Source organism: Oncorhynchus keta, chromosome 1, assembly GCF_023373465.1.
Source record: "Oncorhynchus keta strain PuntledgeMale-10-30-2019 chromosome 1, Oket_V2, whole genome shotgun sequence".
Lineage (NCBI taxonomy): Eukaryota > Metazoa > Chordata > Actinopteri > Salmoniformes > Salmonidae > Oncorhynchus > Oncorhynchus keta.
This window is the reverse complement of record NC_068421.1, coordinates 44,882,927-44,904,968: the sequence shown is the minus strand read 5'-3', so window position 1 is coordinate 44,904,968 and position 22,042 is coordinate 44,882,927. Positions and strand designations below refer to the sequence as shown.

General features: G+C 44.2%; 2 protein-coding genes across 4 annotated transcripts; one reads left to right on the top strand and one right to left on the bottom strand.

The window, feature by feature from the left end:
- The first annotated feature begins 1,828 nt into the window (after positions 1–1,828).
- On the top strand, positions 1,829–9,206 carry lxn (latexin). Of its 3 annotated transcripts, none has more exons than XM_035773686.2 (7): positions 1,829–2,080; positions 6,850–7,011; positions 7,275–7,334; positions 7,582–7,756; positions 7,903–8,039; positions 8,352–8,414; positions 8,501–9,206. In XM_035773686.2, exons 1-7 carry the CDS (start codon positions 1,928–1,930, stop codon positions 8,618–8,620), a joined length of 870 nt encoding a protein of 289 aa, XP_035629579.1. In that variant the 5' UTR covers positions 1,829–1,927; the 3' UTR covers positions 8,621–9,206. The 3 variants fall into 3 exon arrangements, with proteins under 3 accessions (XP_035629579.1, XP_035629588.1, XP_035629594.1); XM_035773695.2 differs by lacking the exon at positions 1,829–2,080 and adding an exon at positions 4,882–5,023; XM_035773701.2 differs by lacking the exon at positions 1,829–2,080 and adding an exon at positions 6,421–6,610.
- gfm1 (G elongation factor, mitochondrial 1) lies at positions 4,391–15,900 on the bottom strand. The gene is made up of 18 exons (XM_035773673.2): positions 15,382–15,900; positions 15,056–15,208; positions 14,763–14,895; positions 14,372–14,576; positions 14,161–14,277; positions 13,855–14,005; positions 13,555–13,709; positions 13,260–13,344; positions 12,974–13,111; positions 12,616–12,717; positions 12,431–12,487; positions 12,154–12,291; positions 11,881–11,963; positions 6,120–6,282; positions 5,581–5,725; positions 5,318–5,478; positions 5,141–5,194; positions 4,391–4,956 (listed from the first exon to the last, which is right to left on the bottom strand). Exons 1-18 carry the CDS (start codon positions 15,454–15,456, stop codon positions 4,825–4,827), a joined length of 2,247 nt encoding a protein of 748 aa, XP_035629566.1. The 5' UTR covers positions 15,457–15,900; the 3' UTR covers positions 4,391–4,824.
- Between the last annotated feature and the right edge of the window lie 6,142 nt (positions 15,901–22,042).

The window sequence follows — 22,042 nt, the reverse complement described above, 5'->3', positions numbered from 1 at the left end:
AAAATGGACAAACTACAGGGTGTGCAATGTGTAGGCCCCCTGAGTGTACATTCTGAACCTGGTTTGAGTCCAGTAGGTCATGTGACCAAGGAGCTATTGACATTTGAAAGTTCGAACAATTAATGTAAAAATCATGTGAGATGAAAAAGGACAAACAAAAGTTTGTGCTACATATAAGGCTACTCAGTGGATATTCTGACAGCAGTTTGAGGGTTGTAGGTCACATGACCAAGGAGCTATTGAAATTAGAAACATAAAAACGTTGAAAATTGATGTAAAATCATGTGAGATGAAAATGGACAAACAAAAGGTTTGCCACATATAAGGCTACTCAGTGGGTATTCTGAAAGTAGTTTGAGGGTTGTAGGTCATCAGACTAAGGAGCTATTGAAATGTTAAAGATCTGATGAGATGCAAATGGACAAACAATAGTGTGTCCAATGTGTAGGCCCACTGAGTGTACATTATGAACCTTGTTTGAGGTGTGTGGGTCACATTACCAAGGCGCTAATTGAATTTCCAAAATGTAAATCAATTATTTAAAATAGTGTGAGATGTAAACCAACCAAAATAAAAGTGTGTGCAATGTGTGTCGATGCCATCGGATTAACTCGAACCAGTTTTTGAAAGTAAGTTTTAGGAGTAATGGTTAAAGAGCTATTGCAATTTGAAAAATGTGATTTGTCACTATGTTGACGGCCCCTAACTACTGTTGGTGGACGTAAGGAAATCTACAGGCGAATATCCAACTTGAATCTGTTTTTACCTCGGTCCAATGTTTTGGATGCAATCATCAGCAAAACGAACAGTAGCGCATACAATATCGCACAACAGGTTGAAGTCAAGAGGGGTTTCTTTGCCATCATGCCATCAATGGGTTCCCAAATACGAACGGAGCAATAGAAGGCACCCACAAACCCATACAATCACCATCTTAAAACGATTTATATGTAAACAGCAAAGGCATGTGATGCCCAAAAGACGCTGCTGAATAAGGTGGCTAGGTGGAATGCACAACAGTATTGTTGGCCTATACGCCTACAGGTGGGAGCGGTTGAGGATGGATGGCTTATTGGTGAGTGTTGCCTACTCAAGTATATTTGCCATGCTAAAGCAACTTGAGTTGTCCTAATGGTCCTCTCTTTGTAGATGTTTTTTTTTTTTTACTGGTCAAGCCATAACTGAGCGAGCCAAATAAAACCTTTTGGTTGTACTCAATCTCTGACACAAGCCCATTCTATTTCAGTCTGAACTAAATCTATGAGCTTTTATAGGTTGCGCCTTTGTGTTTCATGGTATGGCGTTGTATATTCCCCACAGGCTTTAAATGGATGGTTTTGACCATATATGGTTCATTAGGGGCGTGTCTACATGCAAACAGCCAAGGTCGTGCACTAGCACTGAGGCTGAGAACAATTGGTATTTATCAATGGTTACCTCCTACTGGTGTGCTTATGACGCTTGTTTGATAAGTCACACATTTTCTATGGGTATGACCATTCTAAATTCCGTTTAAGTAGTATTTTAGAATAGTTTCTACTCAATGTTGATATGAAGCCCCAGGAGTTCTCTTACAAAAAGCTCTTACTTTAAAATAGCATCATTTTCACAACATCAGTGTGGAAATATCTTTAAACTGGAATATCACAGTTCTTACTGAACTGCACCTTTACAGAAATAACTAATCCGGAGGACAGGTCCACTCGGTGTTAAATGTGTAGGCCTATATGAGACTCAGAATTGCAGAAGAGCAGTTTGTTTTGATAAAGACCAAGTAAACAGAACAGGCAGCTGAGTCTGGACAGTCTGTTTCCTCTCACTCCATATCCTTCCTCTTACATAACCCTGAACTGGGATCAGTTTGCATTCCTTAGGAGGACTCCTCAGTCCTCTCTGGCATTAGTTTTCAGATCTTACAGTGTGGAGTATGGACTGGACGCTACTTATCCTTCTGGTTGTTCCGACCGTGGTCCATGGGAACCCGACAGTGACTGTCAGAACTGGGTCAGGACCAACAGTGGGGTCTGATCAACACCCAAACAGTGTTCCTCTGAGCGAGGACACACAGACAACTACAGAGGTGAGTGAGCTACAAACCCCTAGAATCCACTACTCAGAGGAGGCACATCAGCATAGGCCTACATAACATGCAGAATGAGTCTCCAGTTTGTTTTGCATGAAAATACTGCTTTGACTTAACCTTGTCCAGCTTCTTGTTGTGATACTTATTAGATACTATGTCACAACCAAGTTGTGCTTTCCTTTCTTCCAGATTATATCAAATTCAGTCAACAAAATTCTAACGTCAACCACACAACCATCTGCTAAATAAATGAAGGAACAATGACATCCTGGTGAAACGGTTATTAAAAATACAATATTTTTTATTTTTGTTTAAAAAAAAAATCTTCACATTTTTAAACAGCCCATCTATATTTTTTCAACTGGGCTATACATTTGAGTCCCCCCCCCCCTCTCGCTGAAACCTTCACTCTTGCGCAGACATTTAGAAACAAAACATGCCAATTTGAAAAATAAATCGAAGGAGTTTTTTGAGCGAGAATTAAGACAACTTTCGGGTATTAAGACATGTATAAAAGCAACAGATACCATTAACAAGAAAGAAGGAGCTAGGGGCGTCTTATATGGTGAGCTACCGAGTGGCTAGGACAGGCAAGACCCATACTATTGTGGAGGTCTTCATTCTTCTTGCTGCTGCGGATATGGCTGGGACAATGCTGGGGGAAAGGCCAAGAAAAACTATAAAGACAATGCCTTCATCAAACAACACTGTTTCATGACGCATCAGTGACATGGCAGGAGATGTTTTGAAACAATTACCGCTTCACATAAAAGCCAGTGAATTCTATGCGTTACAGCTGGATGAGTCAACCGACGTGGCGGGCCTGGCACAGCTCCTGGTATATGTCCATTACGTTTATGGGGGTTCAATTAAGGAAAACATCCTCTTCTGGAAACCAGGAGACAATATTTTTTAAGTACTGGACAGCTTTGTGACATCAAATGGACTTTGGTGGTCAAGATGTGTTGGTATCTGTACTGATGGTGCAAAAGCCACAACAGGGAGACATAGTAGAGTGGTAACGTGCGTGCAAGCAGTTGCTCTCAACGGCAGTTGGGTACACTGCAGCATCCACCGAGGGGGTCTGGCTGCCAAAGGAATGCCTGACAGCTTGAAAGACGTTCTGGACACTACAGTGAAAACGGTTAACTTTTAAAGCAAGGCCCCTGAACTCGTGTATTTTCTGCACTATGCAATGATATGTGCAGCGACCTTGTAACGCTTTTACAACATACAGAAGTGCGCTGGTTATCAAGGGGCAAAGAATTAACGTTGTTTTTAAATTGAGAGATGAGCTTATAGTTTTCTTTACTGACCATAATTTTCACTTGTCTGACAGCTTGCATGATAGCGAGTTTCTCACAGGACTGGCCTATCTGGGTGATGTTTTTCTCACCTGAATGATCTGAATCTAGGATTACAGGGAATCTCCACAACTATATTCAATGTGGGGAACAAAATTGAGGCTATGATTATAAAATTGGAGGTCTTCTCTGTCTGCATTAACAAGGACAACACATGTCTTTCCATTATTTTGTGTGCAAATTAACTCAAGCTTACAATGTCAAATGTGATACAGCGAAGCACCTGAGTATGTTGGGTGCGCAATTACGGAGATACTTTCCCCGAAACGGATGACACAAACAACTGGATTCGTTATGCCTTTCATGCCCTGCCTTCAGTCCACTTACCGATATCTGAACAAGAGATCCTCATCAAAATTGCAACAAGCGGTTCTGGTTTTGTTAAAATGTCATTTCAATCAGAAGCCACTGCCAGATTTCTGGATTGGGCTGCACACAGAGTATCCTGCCTTGGCAAATCTCGCTGTTAAGACACTGATGCTCTTTGCAACCACGTACCTATGTGAGAGTGGATTCTCGGCCCTCACTAGCATGAGAACTAAATACAGGCACAGACTGTGTGTGGAAAATGATTTAAGATTGAGACTCTCCAATACAACCCAACATTGCAGAGTTATGTGCACCCTTCTCATTAACCTGTGAGTTATTCACCATTTTCAATGAACAAATAAAGTTTTATTTAAGACAGCAGAATTATTGACTATTTGTGCCCTAGTCCTATAAGCCCACTCTCACTTCCCACGTGCCGGGTTGTGACAACTCCTCACACTCCTTCTCATGTTTAATACATGTATCGTATAGTGTGTGCGTGTGGCAGGCTTGCAATGATGGCAAAAAAAAAAAAATTTGAGAGTGCCCTGACCCTGGTGCTAGAGGGGGTACGCAGCTGGAGGTTGAATGTTTGAAGGTGTACGGGACTTTAAAAACTTTGGGAACCACTGAATTAGATAAATCTTATTTAATCATCTTCATTTATAACAACAACATGCTGTACATAGTACAAAACCAGTTAATATACATGCCCAAGTTGAAGTCCAAACTTTGAGCTCGCCTCAAGTCTTCATAATAACTGCTAGGCTGTGGGGACAAGGCTGTTTGCTGGAGAGCCGAGGCCAAATGAAAATAGATACTTTAGGACGAGAGACGGAAAACGAGGGTGAATCAAGGAAATCACTTGGTCATCTGTCTGACCATTTGTAGCATTTTGAACGCACATACGATATAATACACCCACCTTGGTAAGGCAGGGCCCAGTATGTTTACAGCAGGTTGAGCGCTGTTTGTGTTTGTCGAGCATTCCATTGCAGTACTGCAATGTGTTTACAATTCAGTGATTGTGTGTGTGTGTGTGTGTGTGTGTGTGGGGGTGGTCCACGCTCAGTTCTTCCACTTCCCCTTCTTGGCAGGCAGCTGTCCTGTTGACTCCAGGTATTTGTTGATGAGCTCCTCCTGAGTGCCAGGCAGACAGGGCTGGTATCTGCTGTACTCCATGGTGTACTCTCCTTTCCCCTGGACACAACACACACCCCCACATCAGTTCTCCAGAAAGGATCATAGTTCATTTCTTTGGACTAAAGTAAGTAGTCTAACAAAAACATTGGAAATACAAACTCAATATCATTGAAAATATATGGCTTCGTGTCCTTTATTTTTATGACGTCTTGACATCCGACTAGAGCAGCCAGTGCCTTACCTCTGTACAGGACCGGAGCTCTGTGGCGTAACCAAACATGTCATTCAGTGGAATCTGGGAAGAGGAAATGGAGATTAACCATCAAATACACAGTGACTGGACAGACGTTTAACCTATCCTGTCTTTCCAGAAATAAAAAGGGAATAGGAAGTATGAGTAGGACAGAGCTGCACTCACATCAGCATACAAAGTAAAGTAGCCCTCCGCCCCATCCTGCCCACTGATGACGCCATGGCGACGGTTGACCCCAGCGATGACAGTCCCTTGGAACTCATCGGGCGCCACAATTTCTACTGACATGATTGGCTCCAGCACGGCAACGTTGGCCTTCTCCATGGCTACCGAGAGAGGAGACATTCAGTAGGTCTGTCAAAAAGCTGAGAAGCGTGGAAAAAGTATAGAGGGAGAACAAGGGTGCATTCTGGTTGGTTGACACCCACCTTGTTTAAGAGCACCCTCCCCTGCACGGATGAAGGAGATCTCATTCGAGTCCACCATGTGATGCGCTCCGTCTTCCAATAGGAACTTGATACCTGAGATCTTGTGACCAGTCAGAGGGCCTTTCTCACAGGCCTCTCTGAATCCCTGCAGGACAGAGTGATGAGTGAGGAGATGGAGAATGACTGACAGCGCTGGGCAAACTATGGCGGCAGCGTAGCCGATCCATGGGAGGTTTGAGTTTTAAAAAAGTAAAAATTTAGAAAGGATAATGGACCGACATATTTTCAACTGTGTGCAATTTTTGTAGGCCACATTGATTTTGACAAACTAATATGTGCAGCCCTCAATTTCGAAATACCAATGTGGCCCTTGAGCCAAAAATATTGCCCACCCTTGGGGTATGAGATAAGAGTTCTACTATAATTTCTACCTGAATAAAGCAACAGGATTTAAAAATATATATATATCTTTTTTTTAATGGGAATTACACTTACTCAAGGGCCTAGGTGATTTTCAGAATACAGCCAGACATGCTTACCTTCTCAACAGCCGGCACAAACTGTTTGGGGATGTTAGTTCCAACAGTCTGGTCTTCAAACTCCACTTTTGTGTAGTTCTCTTGGTCCAGAGGTTCCAGAACTCCTATCACTTTACCGTACTGCCCAGAACCACCAGACTGCTTCTTATGGGTAAAGTCAAACCTGCAGAAACAAGCATCTCGTCAAAATCAGTCATTCATTCAGAGGATTTTCATTAAAGCATTGCTAGGTAAATAACTGCTATAGTTGCCCAAACAATCAATACTTACAAACAAAGTAGTTGTATGGTCATTTGCCATGCTTTTATGTTACAGTAGAGGGGGGAAATGTGTGGCCTGTCTCTTTAAAAAGGGGCGGTCCTAACTGAATTCCTGGCTTGGGAGGAAGCAGGAAGTTTCTACCCCTGCGTGTGGCTGCTCTTCCAGCGGTCTGAGTGTCTGCCAGCAACAGCCTCTCAACAGGCAGGGAGTCTCGGACTTTCCAGGCACAGGCAAGAACAGTTTCCTCCCTCTTCCTCCGACACTTTCTACCCTCCCCTTACTCACTATGTTTCTCTATATTCTCCCCCTCGGTCGTCTCCTTATCTAGAACTAGGGCAGGACCAGACATCCTGCACCCACAGAGGTCAAAGTCCCATCAGAGCAGACAGACACTCTCCCAACCCTCCTTGCCCTCTCTCATTCCTCCTGTTCGCTCTCATTCCCCTCTCTTCTCTCCGGTGTGGATTAGGTGAGGGAGGTGGTGGAGGAAGTGATGATGACTGGCGTGCTGAACCCAAGTCACTACCCTGCCCGCCGGGCAGCCACGGTGGTCCAACACTACCTGAACACCCGCTACGGCTCACCCTACAGGTGGATATTTCTCAGCAAAGTACACAGCGGCAGCGCAGAGGTAAGAGTGGAGATGGGAAGATCAGCATACCTTGGGGAGTGTGTATGTGTGTGTGGGGGGGGGGGGTTAATATTAAAGCTAGGAAGGATCCTTGAAGAGGATGGATATGGGAGGTCAGTGTGGATAAAAAGTCAGTTATCAACAGCCGGCACATTAACAGACTTGGGTATATCATATCTATGTGCCTTAAGGTTTCCTATTGAGTATACGGCTTATTTTGACGACTGTTTTAATTAAGTGGTTCACCTCTCTCTCTCTCTCAGGATGTGGCAGAGATGAGGAAGTATCAACTGGAGCTTACCATGCAGGAAATTATCAGTAACGTAAGATCCGACACACATTCTCTGAGTGACTCACTATTGCACAGACAACAGCAGTTTGAATAAATACATGGCTACACTGCCACGGTGATAAATACACCTGTGTTAGACAACCTATATTCCCCTCTCCTGCATCTTCCCCTCTTCTCCTAAAATACTGCAACACCATTGCTTTCCCAAACACTCCTTTCCTATTCTCCATGTTCTCCTCCCCACCACAACCCCTCACCCTTTCCTCTCCCTATAAAAGGTTTCGGGGCAGTGCTCTGCAGAGCTCTTCTTTCCAGGGGGAGAGGGGCAGAGTGCTCCCCAGGTCCAGGCCTCCTGTGAGGGACTGCTTCAAAGCAACACCACGGCTCAGGAAGAGGCCTTCTACCAGCAACACAGAGCCAGCAATAACATGGTGTCAGGAAACGATATACCAGGTAGATATAGAGAGACAAATACACACAACTTCGTCAGCCTTAGCATAATGTCCAAACATGACAACCACTCAAATGACCATTTTTGTTCAGACTGTGGTCCATTTGTGGTCTTTCGGACCGTTATGTGTTTGTGGTCTCTTTGACAGACAGCTACGGTCACATGGAGCCCAACATGAAGCCCTTCTGGCACCTTGGGGGTGTGGCCTCCAGTTTCATCATGCTGAGGGAGTCCAATGAGAGCACGCTTTACAACATGGCCCAGGTGGCAAACTTCACACAGCTGGTGAGCAGCCAAGAGAGAGGTCGAGTTCCCGCCCGACTAGATATGCAGGCATTGCATTGCATCAACCAATGGTTACGTTCCACTCCATCGACTGTGCAGTCAGCATCAGATTGCTATACCATGTGGTTAGCTGATGTGTTAAAATACCTATCCAGGCCTGGTATGCGTCTGCAATGTAGTCGGACAGTAACTCGACTAGTACCTCAGTGTAACCATGGAGACATCTGCCCAATTCCAAATTGACCCATAACTCCCGACCCACACACTTTCTGTCCATCCTTCTCACACTTGGTTCTGTCCGTCCCTTAACAGGAGACCGAGAAGGACCAGCTGAGGGTTAACTACCATGTCCTGCTGCATGAAATGATTTCCCAGGTAACTAAAACATTCTGCAACCCGTCTTAACAGAACATCGGACGTCATGTTTATTATTATATGGGAACATTCTTGCGTGTGTGCAGGAGATCATCCACTGGAAGCTGCTAGTCACCTGGTCCCCAGAACAGGGAGTTCAAGTCCTGCAGACTGAGCTGCAGCCAAAGTGCCACAACTGCGAGGCTCCTCCAAACACCACCAACTGAGATACACGGCAAAAATACTCCTTAGCCTTACTCAAAGTGCTGCAAAGAAAAGTATAGCACATCTTTCTTAGGACTTGAACGAAGGGTAAAAAGCCACTTTCTACCTGCTTTGAAAAGCTGAGCTTTACACATCACACTCGTCTTAGCTTTAGTAATAATGTTTGCCTTCGCCACTACTGCGTCAGAGAGGATAGGGCACACGCCAATGGCCTTACTGCAGCTATGTGAATGCACTGCTTTTACGGCGTCGGCTTGTAAGACGCTTGGTAAGATATAACACGTTTGTAAAAGCGTTTTCTGTTAATATACTCTATTGATGAAGTAAAGGGGTCTAATAAATCCAGGGTCGGCCCTCCGGCGCCCCTGATTGGCTACTACACCGCCCTCCGGCGCCCCTGATTGGCTACTACAACGCCCTCCGGCACCCCGGCCATCAGTTCATAGCGTTGACGCAGTTCTCACCCCCACTCCATTCCCACTTCTCCCGAAGTTCACTCCCACTATCCTTGGTAGCTATGGTGATGTGTGTGTTTATATGGGATTATCCAATTGTGAAACATTAATAAAAAATAATCTGCCAAATAAATTGTCTTTTTTTAAGTTTGTGTGTGACGAAGACGATTAGTGATTAATTAAGGCAGTAGCCTAAACTAGCCTGTTAATGTTAGCTAGCTACTACTAGTGGATATCATTTTAGCGAAAAGTAATCTATAGAGATTTGAAACAATTTGCTACCATGTCTAAAAGACAAACTATCAGGTAGCAAATATAAATATATATATATATTTTAAAGTGGCACTAAACCAAAGAAATTCGCTGGTGAAATTTATCAGTGTGGAGAATGACAAACACACGAGGACAGGCCATTCATTAGCCGAGAACAACGAGCCCCCGTTCGCTGATTCTAGCAGGGAAGAGGGCAAACCGGAGGAGTCCGGGCCATGCACTTCCACCGACGATGACAGCTCTTTGGCTGGACAAGAACAGGTGGTCACACCTCTAAACAATGCCGGCGAAGGCCCTACTATCTTGGACCCAGATTCGTCGCTCCCTGTCCCCGACGACAGTGGTGGTGCTGCTGCTAAATCCGACTCCTAGGCAAAAAACATAAAAGATCCCGGTGAGAGGCCAAAATATATGAATGGATACAGGATATGTTAGTGCAGGCTGGGCCACATCAGGATAAGGAGGGGAATTTCCCAAGAGACGAGGAGCAACGAAAGTTATCGGTGGCCCACTACAAGGATGGCGAACGGGGATAGACCAAGGCTTGTCTATTCCAAGCAAAACGATGCAGCCTTCTGTTTTTGATGCAAACTTTTTTCACACGAGTGCAAATCTGCTCTAGTCAGGGAAGGAACCGGGGACTGGAAGAATCAGTGCCACCTTCTCAGCTCGCATGAGAAGTCACATGACCATCTAGATAGTTTTCAGAGGTGGAAGGAGCTGGAGATCAGGCTTGTGTTCAAGCAAACTCAGACGATTTGATTTCAGGACCATGGACAGCTACCGAGAGAGAACATCGCTGACAAATGCAGCACCACAGCAAAAGGAAAGAGGCCACTATAGGTGGAGACTAAATAAATAAATGCTGATGTTGGACAATCAAATTCGATATGTAAATAAACTAAATTCGTTAAGGCTGGGTCATTGACATAAAGCTTATTTTATTCCAGCGAAACGAGGCCCGCCATGCATTTATGAAAGCACTTGTTTCCAAAGCTCAAATGATCTCGGTTTTACAGTTCTACAGGAATATGTTAAATATGTTCTATAAAAGTGTTATTTTAATTGTAACAATTATGGGGTCGTGCCATGTGTGATAACAGGTGGGATATTATTAATAAGAAACTTGTTTTCCTACTATAGGTAGTAGGTTGCATAGTGATAGCGACAATGTAACTCTCCGATGCTGGGGTTAAAGTAAAATTCCCTTCTGCCTGGTAAGGGACCTCCTATATGTGCACGCGGCCACCAAAAATGTTTATGGGAATAAACATAGGCAATTTGAGCTTATTTCTTCATCTTCCAAAAAATAAGTGGTAAGCCTAACTGTTTGACAGACACATTTATCCTATCCATAGATGTTGGCCAAATACTCCAATACTGTCGCATGCACTGATTAAATACCTCTGTCTGTGAAGGGCTTGGTGTGTTTGACTCAAAACCAGGGCACCAATTGACTGAGGGTATCACATACCCTTTGTTAAAGAAAAGGGCCAAAAGGATATATATCGTTTGCTTTATATTTTGAAATAAATACTTAAAACGTATCCAGATTATATCAAGCGTTCTATAACAATGCTTAACTCGGTGATACATTGTTAGAAACAAGCTTTAAAATGCTTGCGAAAGATGCATATTATTATTTTTTTGTAATTTAACCTTTATTTCACTAGTTAAGTCAGTTAATAACAAATTCTTATTTACAATGACGGCCTACCGGGGAACAGTTAACTGCCTTGTTCAGGGCCCGAACGACAGATTTTGTTTTACCTTGTCAGCTCGGGGATTCGATCCGCAACCTTTCAGTTACTGGCCCAACGCTTTAACCACTAGGCTACCTATGGGGATATATTGCGTCTGCTAAATGGCATATATTGATTCTTCTCTATGACAATCTGAAGCTAAACTGCAGGCTATAATACTCGAGGAGATAAAAAAAAGAATTGATTTAGCTATTCTGTCCCTATTAATTGAGCCTTTCTTTTTCTGAATAGAGTAAATGTTTGTTTAAACCCGGTCAGCTTAAAGGGAAGTACTTCTACTGTTGGGTTATACAATGGACGAGTCGCAAGCAGTTGAAGTTTACAGTTCTCTGCATCAATAGAGCCTCTGTCTGGGTAACTTTTGAAAGTGCCATGCTTAGATTCATAAGGATGTCTAAGATGTAATTACGTGTCTCACCTCGGGCGGCAGAACGTGCAGGGCATTGGCGATTTTGTCAATGTAATTGAAAATATTAGGCTATGTTATTGACATTGAACTGTTTATATAGCCTATTAACCAGATGTGTTACATTGTTTCATGTGTAGCATAGGCCTATTAATTGGGCTTCTGTTATGTGCCTCCGACTTTTAGCTGAGAAAATAATTGGCCCAATACCAAACATATTGGGGGCGGGGCAGATTTTTGTCTTGGCGGCAGAACGTCCAGGACCGGCCCTGACTGAAGCCATCACTGTAAACAATTGAATGCTTCTGAGAGTGGTTCATTTGGACATCGTTGGCGCTTGTGTGTCTGTTAGGAGTGGTACTTACGGTACCGCACTGGTCACGCTCTCCCTGAAGGATACCTTTGGTTTTCCCATCGCACAGGGGCAGTTATACTCCCTCTCCATCCTCTACAGAAAGACAGCGAGAAAGTAAAAGGTCAGCTTGATTTACTGCACTGAAATGCCATTAAAGATTCTAGATGTTTGGAAGTCTAATACATTCACGACAACTTAAGCCACTGTAAAAACAGGGTGAAACAAAAACACTGCGGACAGAAGGATCGTCAGATCTCCGGAGAGCTGAGCCCTGGACTTGTACCTGTGAGTAGATCTCCAGGTGCAGCTCTCCCATACCAGAGATGATAGTCTCCTTGCTTTCTGTGTCAAAGTGGACCCTGAACGTGGGGTCTTCTCTGGTGAAGCGGTTGATGCCTTTAGAGAACTTATCCATGTCATTCTGATCCACAGGAAGAGAGTTTATTATAGAGAGACGCTAATTACTGATAATACATGCTCATATACTCTACTGAAATAGTATCGAGCCTTAGTATGGTCATTTAGACTCCTCATACTACATTGAATATGAGAGGGCCCACCTTGTTGGACGGCTTCATAGACATGGAGATGACAGCCTCTGGAATGTGGATGGACTCCTGTGGGAGAAACACATGTTGAATAATGCACAAGGTCATAACATTATAACAGACTGCGTCTTTAAATACATGTTAGTGAGTGCTGAATGGTTGTTTATCTAGTCTGGACAATGGCCATAGGAATGTACCATGGAGAGGTTGGCGCTGGTCCGGGAGGTGAAGGTGTCTCCGCTGGCACAATCGATCCCAAAAAGGGCACAGATGTCCCCTGCATACACCTCCTCTACATCCTGACCAAACAGTTTGACGACACCAAATTAAGATTGTTTCAGTTATAAAAATGTATAAATAAAGTTGCTTGTAAATCGTGAGATGTTATCACTAGGATAAGTCAGGTAGGGGGATCTGGGTCATTGGTTCTGGGTGGTAGAAACAAACTAAAAAACAAATACGGAACATTACCGTTCTAACCAATCACAGTGCTGTGCCTTTCATAGCACTGAATCCGTTGGTCTACTCTATTTACATTCACTTCCTGGTTCTCACCTCCATCTGGTCAGCATGGAGACGCACTAGCCTCTGCACACGGACCTTCTTGCCAGTGCGTGTATTGATGATATACTCTGTCTTCTTCAGACAGCCCTGGTACACACGCACGTACGTCAGCTGACCAAACCGACCTGCCTATAACAGAGTAAGGGGAAGAGAGGAGAGAAAGGCCACAATCCCCATATACGGTTTATCACACAAATAAAGTGTATACAGTAAAAGTGCCAGATTACTTGCTGAAGATGGTTTGCCACACAGTGTTTGAGCGCTGTGATGTGTTCACCTCCAGTTTGAAGGCCAGGCCAACGAAGGGCTGCGAGGCGTCTCTGGTGGGATCCATCAGGATCTTAGTACTGTCACTGGACTCCCTGACACAGGGGAAACAGCACAAGGACAGTGGTGAAATCTTCCATTGACATCAATAGATCAATGGCACAAAACGTCAAGTTACGCATGCATTGCTCAAGTTTGTCCCCGAGCCCATACTCTGACCGGATTTTGGCATATCAATTCATCATTCAAAGACGGTCGTGTCATATTGAATGGTGCCACTGTCTAGGCACAGAGGTCATACTCACTCATCGTTGAAGAGGGCGTAGTTGTTGACCTCTGTGGGGTTGGGCAGATAATCCAGCACTGCGTTCAATAGAGGCTGGACCCCCTTGTTCTTCAGGGCAGTTCCCACCAGCACGGGGCTGAAGAGCCGCTGCACTGTGGCCCTGCGTATGGCTGTCTGTGGTAGGAGAGACGGGAGAGGTCAGGCCCCAGGGGGCAGAGTTCATAGGTCATAGCAGAAAAACATGACTGATGCGGAAGATCAAATTACATAATTTATTGCGATGTCCGAAGACATAATGAACAGAAACACACACACAAACCTTGAGTTCTGGCACGGTGGGGATCCTCTCCTCCAGGAACATCTCGCCCAGGGTCTCGTCAGCGTTAGCCACACACTCCACCAGCTCCTGTCTCCTGTCTGCAGCCTCCACACGGAACTCCGCCGGGATCTCATCGAACCGAATATTCTGTCTGCAGGAACCACAGAGGACAGGAGGATTCGTCTTTTTTTCGTACATTTTTTCTTCTTCCAGTTAAGAGGGTTGCCAGCTATGGAAATGTTTCAGGCCTGAGATGTAAGTAATCTCTAAATGCCTGCCGTTATCACACATTCTCCATTCTCTTACCCGAATGGGCCCTCGAAGTACATGCTGCGCTCCTCTATGAGATCTATGATGCCCTTCATGTTCCCCTCCAGACCGATGGGGATGTTCACAAAGGCTGCGTTGTGGCTCAGCTTGGTCCTGACAGAGGGAACACAGTCGGACTCAAAACAGAGCTTATGGAAAACCAGATTAGTCGATCCGTCTACTCCACAGTATCTGTATATCTGCTGACCTCATGGCCTGCAGGGCGCGGTTGGGGTTGGCTCCCATGCGGTCCAGCTTGTTGATGAAGGTGAGGAAGGGAACGTTGTAGCGTTTCATCTGTCTGTTCACGGTTAGGGTCTGGCACTGGACCCCTCCAACTGCACATAGGACCAGGATCGCCCCGTCCAAAACACGCAGGGCTCGCTCCACCTCGATGGTGAAGTCCACATGGCCTGGACAGGACAGAGAGGAGGAAACTGGGGTTAAAGCAAAAATACATTCTAAGTTCAACAGCTGTTGGCTACACTAGCATCGATCTGTGACCTATGGTATATCTATCAAAAAAAAGAAAAAAAATAACCTGGTCATAAGATCTGTGTTGCCACTAATGCAAATCTTTCTGCCAGGTACAACCATACCTGGGGTGTCGATGATGTTGATGTTGTAATCCTTATAGACGGTGTATGTGGCAGCTGACTGGATGGTGATGCCTCTCTGCCTCTCCAGCTCCATCGAGTCCATGGTGGCCCCGACTCCATCCTTTCCCTTTACCTATAGAGTTAGAGGGAACCACAGTATGTATAAATAAACACACATAATAGTATTAGTCTGTCTGTCTCCCTCTAAAACACGCAGGGAGGCGGGCGCAAATACACACTTCAACTAGCTACTACAATAAATCAGAGCCAGATTATGATCATGATTAACTCACCTCATGGATCTCTGCTATCCTGCCCGTGTAGAAGAGGACGCGCTCCGTGAGTGTGGTCTTCCCCGAGTCGATGTGCGCCGAGATTCCGATGTTGCGGATTCTTTCATTGGGGACGATATCAGAGGAGCACGACCGACAACTGTTCATCAACACCTATAAAATGAAGAATTTATTTTGACATCTTTCAGAATAGTTTCTATATTATTAGCTAACGTTATACAACGCGAGACAGGACAGCCAGTGAGTGGTAAGATAGCTAACCTAGCGTGTCCATTTCCATCCCTTCTCACCTGTCCTATTCTCAACGGCTTGGGGTATTTTCTTACCTTTTTTAATGTTAGTGTTCCCGGTTTCCTTAAATGTGTCTGACCTAAGGTTAGTCCTGCTTTTAGAAGTCGCATTTTGATGGTAGACAGGACGGGTTTAGCTCCGTTTACACAACCCCCACTGGATGTCAGTCAACCCGTGAAAGTCACCGTACTGCACGCCGGTTCGTTGTGAAACATTACTTCCTGGACTACGGCAGGTCTGAGGAGTCAAACTTGGGGGGGGATCGACAAAATCCACTTTGCCAAATTTAACAGTGACTCACATTGGCAAGGCGGACAAACGTGTGCTCGTTCATTCCCAAAAATCCAAACGTAGCACCAGACAAAGCCATCTACACTGAACAAAAATATGAATGCAACATGTAAAGTGTTGGTCCCATGTTTCATAATCTGAAATAAAAGATCCCAGACATGTTCCATACACACAAAAGCATATGTCTCTCAAATTCTGTGCACAAATTTGTTTACATCCCTGTCAGTGAGAATTTCTCCTTTGCCAAGATAATCTGTCCACCAGACAGGTGTGGCATGTCAAGAAGCTGATTAAACAGCATGATCACTACACAGGTGTACCTTGTAATGGGGATAATAAAATGCCACTCTAAAATGTGGAGTTTTGTCACATAACACTATACCACAGATGTCTCAAGAGAACGTGCAATTGGCATGCTGACTCCAGGAATGTCCACCAGAGCTGTTGCCAGATAATTTTATGTTAATTTCTCTACCATAAGTCGCCTTCAACATCGTTTTAGAGAATTTGGCAGTATGTCTAACCGGCCTTACAACCGCCATGTGTAACCTGCCCAGGACCTCCACATCTGGCTTCCTCTTCTGCGGCATTGTCTGAGGGGGTACTGAGGAGTATTTCTGTCTGTAATAAAGCCCTTTTGTGGGGGAAAACTAATTCTGATTAGCTGGGCCCTGGTACCTCAGTGGGTGGGCATAGCTTCCAAGTGGGTAGGCCTATGCCCTCCCAGGCCCACCCATGGCTGCACCTCTGCCCAGTCATGTGAAATCCATAGATTAGAGCCTAATGAATTTATTTATATTGACTAAATTCCTTATATGAACTGTAACTCAGTAAAATCTTTGAAATTGTTGAATGTTGCATTTATGCTTTTGATCAGTATAAATCATGTTATGTGCTTCTAACTTTTTGAAAGTGGAGCGCACCAGTGCTACCAATTTAAAAAAGTTTATTTCGAGCCCTGGATGAAATACAGTACTCCAGCCTACACAGGAAAACATGTATGCTTCTGCTTTTAGAAGATTATTCCGTGAGCTGTTGCAGTGTTCAGTTTATAACATGTCGTGAATATTACTCACTATAATATGTATTTGGTTGAACTGAGTCACACACAGGGCCTATCGTTGGCTTTTGTTTGGCTATGACTTGGGCAGAGTTTATTATGAGAGTGGCCTTGGCTTTATCCGTTGAGGGTGTGTCCTTCTTTCCATGTCATAAAATGTGTGGCGTGCAGTGAGCAACTTCAAACGGAAGGACTCGAGCCTTGGGGACCGGAAGGACGATGGATCCAGCATGGCCGGACAGAATGGAGATGCTCAACTAGATGCAACTAGAGGACGAGAAGGATGACTGTTTCTGGAGTGGAAGAATATTGAATATGATGGAAGACTGTGATAAAGGAAATGGAGCAAAAGGGGGCTAAAGTTGTAAATGAGCATAGGTTTTTGGTTGGAGTACGATTCACTAGCAATACTACTTTTTTTGTGGGAGATCCATTTTGGAGTATCAAGGATGGTAAAATATGCATTATGAAAGGTGGAGTTGGTCAAAGAGACCAGAAGTGGTTTTGTTTTAACTTCTTCTGTGCCCGAAAGAGCAGAAGGAAAAGGCATTAAGGCTCTATAAAGTATCGACAAATGAAGTGGAGAGTCTAGATTTTTGGAGCAGAGCATCGATAAAAGGTGTAATCTCTCATGTCGCATTGGATTTTGAGGCCTTGTGGTTTACGGAGGAACACATCAGGAGTAGTTGGAGCACGCTGTCTGAACCGTGCATTGGATTGAAAAAGATGGGAAAGCCTGTTGGTATTATTGATGTTTGACGGAGAGTATCTCCCTTCACATGTGAAGCTGTGTGAGATATGCAGTGAGTGCTTTCATGTCCAAGCCGTGTTTTGCCGAAATTGCAAAAGGTATGGCCACGTATCAAGTGTGTGTCGAAGGAATGAAGAATCTGAGGATGTATGGCATTGCAATTGTGCTGGAAATCACATTCCCAATTCCCCGGAGTGCCCGGTTAAGGGTAAAGGAGTTTGAACTGGCAAGGGTCAGTCAGGGCTGTACCGCAGGTCTCCTACAAGGAGGTACGCAAAATAGAAGCTAGTGAAACTGAAGATATGGCAGTGGATGCCCCACAGCCTGAGGAGATTCAGTGTCGTTCGACAGTTGAGGTAAACCGACACGCTGATCGTGAAGATGGATTTTGTGACATTTATTGCACGTGATTAATTGTACTGCCTAAACCAACAAGAAGTCCACGAAGCTGGCCATAATTGTATTTTACGGCTGAAAAGTTATTGGGTCTTCAGGACTTCACAGTCGAAACATCGCAAGGAATACTGTCCCAAAGACGCTCTTCCTTTTCAGGCCCCAGAGCCTATAGGGCTCGGAGTTGACCTTTGAATTTGAATGAAGAAGTACATTGATTTTTGCTTTTGTTTCTTTGTCTTTTGTTAGTTATTTGGGAACAATATTAGTATACATTTTTTTTTTAAATCTCGTATACTACCCTGTACAGTGGGTGACAGCATTACACCTCTAACATATGTTTGCGGACCGCCATAATAGCATAGCAGAAGAAGAAGAGCAACTTAAACACTCCATGTTCAGTGAGCAAGTATTTTGACATGTGCTTCCTCTATCACTTTAACCACATGCTCTTACCTCACCATATTGCACATTCACAGCAAACAGATACGCCGCATTGACATCCCTTCCACACCCAGATACAGATACAGTAGACATCACACTGAGACGCTACATTCCCAGCCTAACAAGCAAGGAGAAGCATCATTGGTTTGGCATCACACAACCAGGCTAGGCACTTTTATACAACAAACAGGTTATTGGCAGACACTTGACTGATGGTAAGTTTTCGTTTCAGTTTATGGAGAAAGTCTGATGCTCTTTGGAGAAGTAGTTGTTTTTTCATGGTGCTTTGTAGCCTATTCTATCTCTTATTGATCTTTGGCTCTCTGCTCATCGGTATACCAGTTGATCATGGATTTCATGTGTTTCAATTACTGTAACCTATATGTATCTTATAACAGTTATTGTGATCATCATAGTGTGTTTATCTTAGAGTGACATGCGTCACTTAATTGTAATTAGTTCCAGGTGCTTCCTTTGAGTGCGGGGTAGGGTTTTGAGTATAAATGCCCGGTGATCGAGCTTTTTGTGTTGACGTGACATGGCCGCAAGAACTATTTGAACAGTTTGCTACAACAGTGGCTGAAGGATCAGAAGGAGCGGGGAGATTTGGACATTTTTGGAAAGAGAGGAAGAAGGAAAAGGAGTAGAGGGAAGCTGTGTGGTGTGGAAGATTGGCGGTAAGTACCCCCCAAAAAATGATGTACTCGGTAGCTCAGAAGTTTAACCTGACGAGAGTGAGGATGAATTACCTGCGGTGGCAGGTGCGGTGAAGACCGGAGTTCGAGCCTCATCCCGATGATGATAAAGATGCTTTTTGGCCCAGTGGGAGGGAGACTTTTTTTGGAGAGAATGGATCCTTTCCTTCTGACTGATCCATATGTGGTGTTAGGTCGGGTGATGAAGAGGGTGGGGACTGTTGACTCGGTGAAAGTAACTCAAAGTGGACTCGTGATGATTCTTTGTTTCTTCCCTCCAGAGGGAGCAGGCGCTCCGCATCACGTGCCAAAAAATACGGACTTGCTTTGCTCTCCGGAGCAGGGCTCAGTTGAAGGGAGTGATAACTGGGGTGGCGTTAAGGAGGATCAACTAATAATGGAGGATTCCCGGTGTCTGTGACACCCGCCTTTTCGTGTGAAGCAGACCTGGTGGAGAGGGTAGTAAAACAGAGCAGACACTGTCTGTCCTGTGTTTTGATGCCGAATCAAGCTGACAAGGTCAAGTTTGGATGTGTCAGCTATCCCATGAGAGCTTTTGTCCCAAATCCATTACGTTGTTTTAGGTGTCATGTTGCAGCAGTGTGTAAGAGGGATATTTCTAGATGTGAGAAGTGTGTAAAGAGGGCACGAGACAAAGGAAGGTGTAGTATAAATGGAATAAGTGTGTTTTAACCCATGGTGTTGGACATCAGAGATGTCCGGTGAGAGAAAGGCAGTTTGAGGTTTGCCAAGATCAGAGCAGTACAGAAGGTGTCATATGCTGAGGCAGTGAAGAGAGTACTACTGCCCTTCTCCCTCCAGATCCTCTCACGGTCTTCCTGAGCATTCCTTCCTCAACTATGTACTTTTCAAATTTGTATTGAATCTAACCATTGGAGAGCTTGATGTTCGAGCGATAGCGCTGAAGATCATGTTTGACATGTGCAATATGTCTTATCATTTCCATGCTCCACCCCTGATGTGAAGAACCTGTGTTTTGTTAATGTTTAGTAGTATATACATTTATCCGAGGACCTCACCTTGTTAAACAAAGTGGCGTAGTGGCTAGAACCTTCAACCTGTTACATTAGGCTAACTGGTTGTGTTCATCATTCATCTTTATGACCATACTGGGTTATTTTGTGGTGGCTGTCCGGTTGCTAAATTTATCTCACCATCGGTGATGTGTGTTAATCTCTGGAGTTTCCTCCACACGCAGCAATATGGAATGAACAGTTTCCCTAAAAGGACATTGCAACATCCCTATCCGTGAGGGGTGTGTCAACGCAGCACAGTGTTGTTGTCATCCTTGTGTGATTCACTGCCACTTATTCATTATGTCCGGATCAGTTTGTGTGTGTGTGTGGTTTGTGAGTGTGTGTGTGTGTGTGTGTGGAGGTTGCATGAGCAAATCTTTCCATTACTTTCCTTCCCATCTCATTTCCTGTGCCTAAGCACTCCTTCCTGACTTGACAGGGTTTCTACTGTCATGCTGCTCTCATTCGGTCTGGACAATCTAGTCAGACCGCATGATTATGAGTCAGTGTATTGTCTTGGCATGATGCATAGGACTATTCAAATCCACGTGTGGAAAAACGCAGGTCTCTTTTCTATTGTGGAACCTGGGTCAGCAGGTCACATTGCAACAAACAGTTGATCCATTAATCAAACACCAGCCCGAGAGGCTTGTAGGAAGTCAACAAAAAGGCAGTGACTTTGTCAACTGCTACAGAATCAGCGTTCACAAAATGTTATCAATACAACAGTGAATCTTCTGTGTGTCCTTGTACCTCCAGTCTGGTGTCTATCGCTATCAACAGATATGAGTATAATCCATAACTTTTAGCATCAACTCTAGTGACCATCAATCCGCATCTTGAGTGTCACAAACAGAACACTGGAAATGGTGATTAACAGAAACTCCAAATATGCTAAACATTGTGTTGATCACTACAAACCAAATATGAACTTTAGTCATATTGCATTTCCCTATTACAATGTTGTGGTAAAAGACACATCAGTGTTACAACGAGTCTCAAACTAGAAACTGAACCGACCTCCTTCCAATGTCCTAGATTCTGTCTATTATGTAGGGCAGGGATGGGCAACGGATGAGTTCGGTTTCTTTGTGGTCCCCCCCCCCATCAAGATTACCCATCCCTACTGTAGGGGATTCAGTGTGACGCAAACTTAGATTCGGTGTGACGCAAACTACTACTTCACCCTCTCTGCTGATTTGATGCTAGGGGAAATTGACATGTCATCTTTGCCTGTCGGCATTGTTGTTTCATCTCATTAACTTCCACTTAGAAGCTTTTCATGTTAAAGAAAATACATGGAACAGTGAAACCCCCCTCAGATCTTCCTTATAGTCTAATGGTTTACAGCTTTATTATGCTATGTATCGTGACATTGCAACACCGAAAGGCCACGAAAACCAGATGCGTCCGGTTTTCATGTGAAATCGAAAGAGAGCCTGTGACGTGACTTCCACTTTTGGACATCAACAAGGCGACAATCCAACTTAACTCCTGCTCCAAATCTACTGGATTGGTTGAACAGTGCAGAAGAGAACCTGCCTAAAATGTTTAAGTCAGGACCAGAAAGAGAAACGCCATTATTTTACGCCTGCTCCGTTAAGGTTACCGGAGGGGCAGCAGAAATGTGGGCAGCATTGTAGAAGCAACGATGGTGGATAACTTAAGATAGTTCACTCAGGCCGTTTAGCACTGTACAAAATGGTAAGTTCTGGTCTACTTAACAGGGTGGCTCTCCCATTAAAAACGAATGTGATTAGTTCTGCTTAGTTCATTGACTTCCATTGAAAAACAGTGGGATGTCTCGCTTCCTTTTCCATCTTTGGTAGAAGGTGATATTAGCTACAGCTGCCTAATTAGGTTCCTGATGCTGCTTACGAAAATCGTCAGATAGATCAATCTAGATAAAGTGAAGTCACATCAACTTGGACCTGGCTCCTGTGGCCTTGCTGAAGCCAATTTAGCTTGTATTCCAGGAGATCCTCAAGGCAGAGATACTATACTGAACAAAATGTAAACACAACA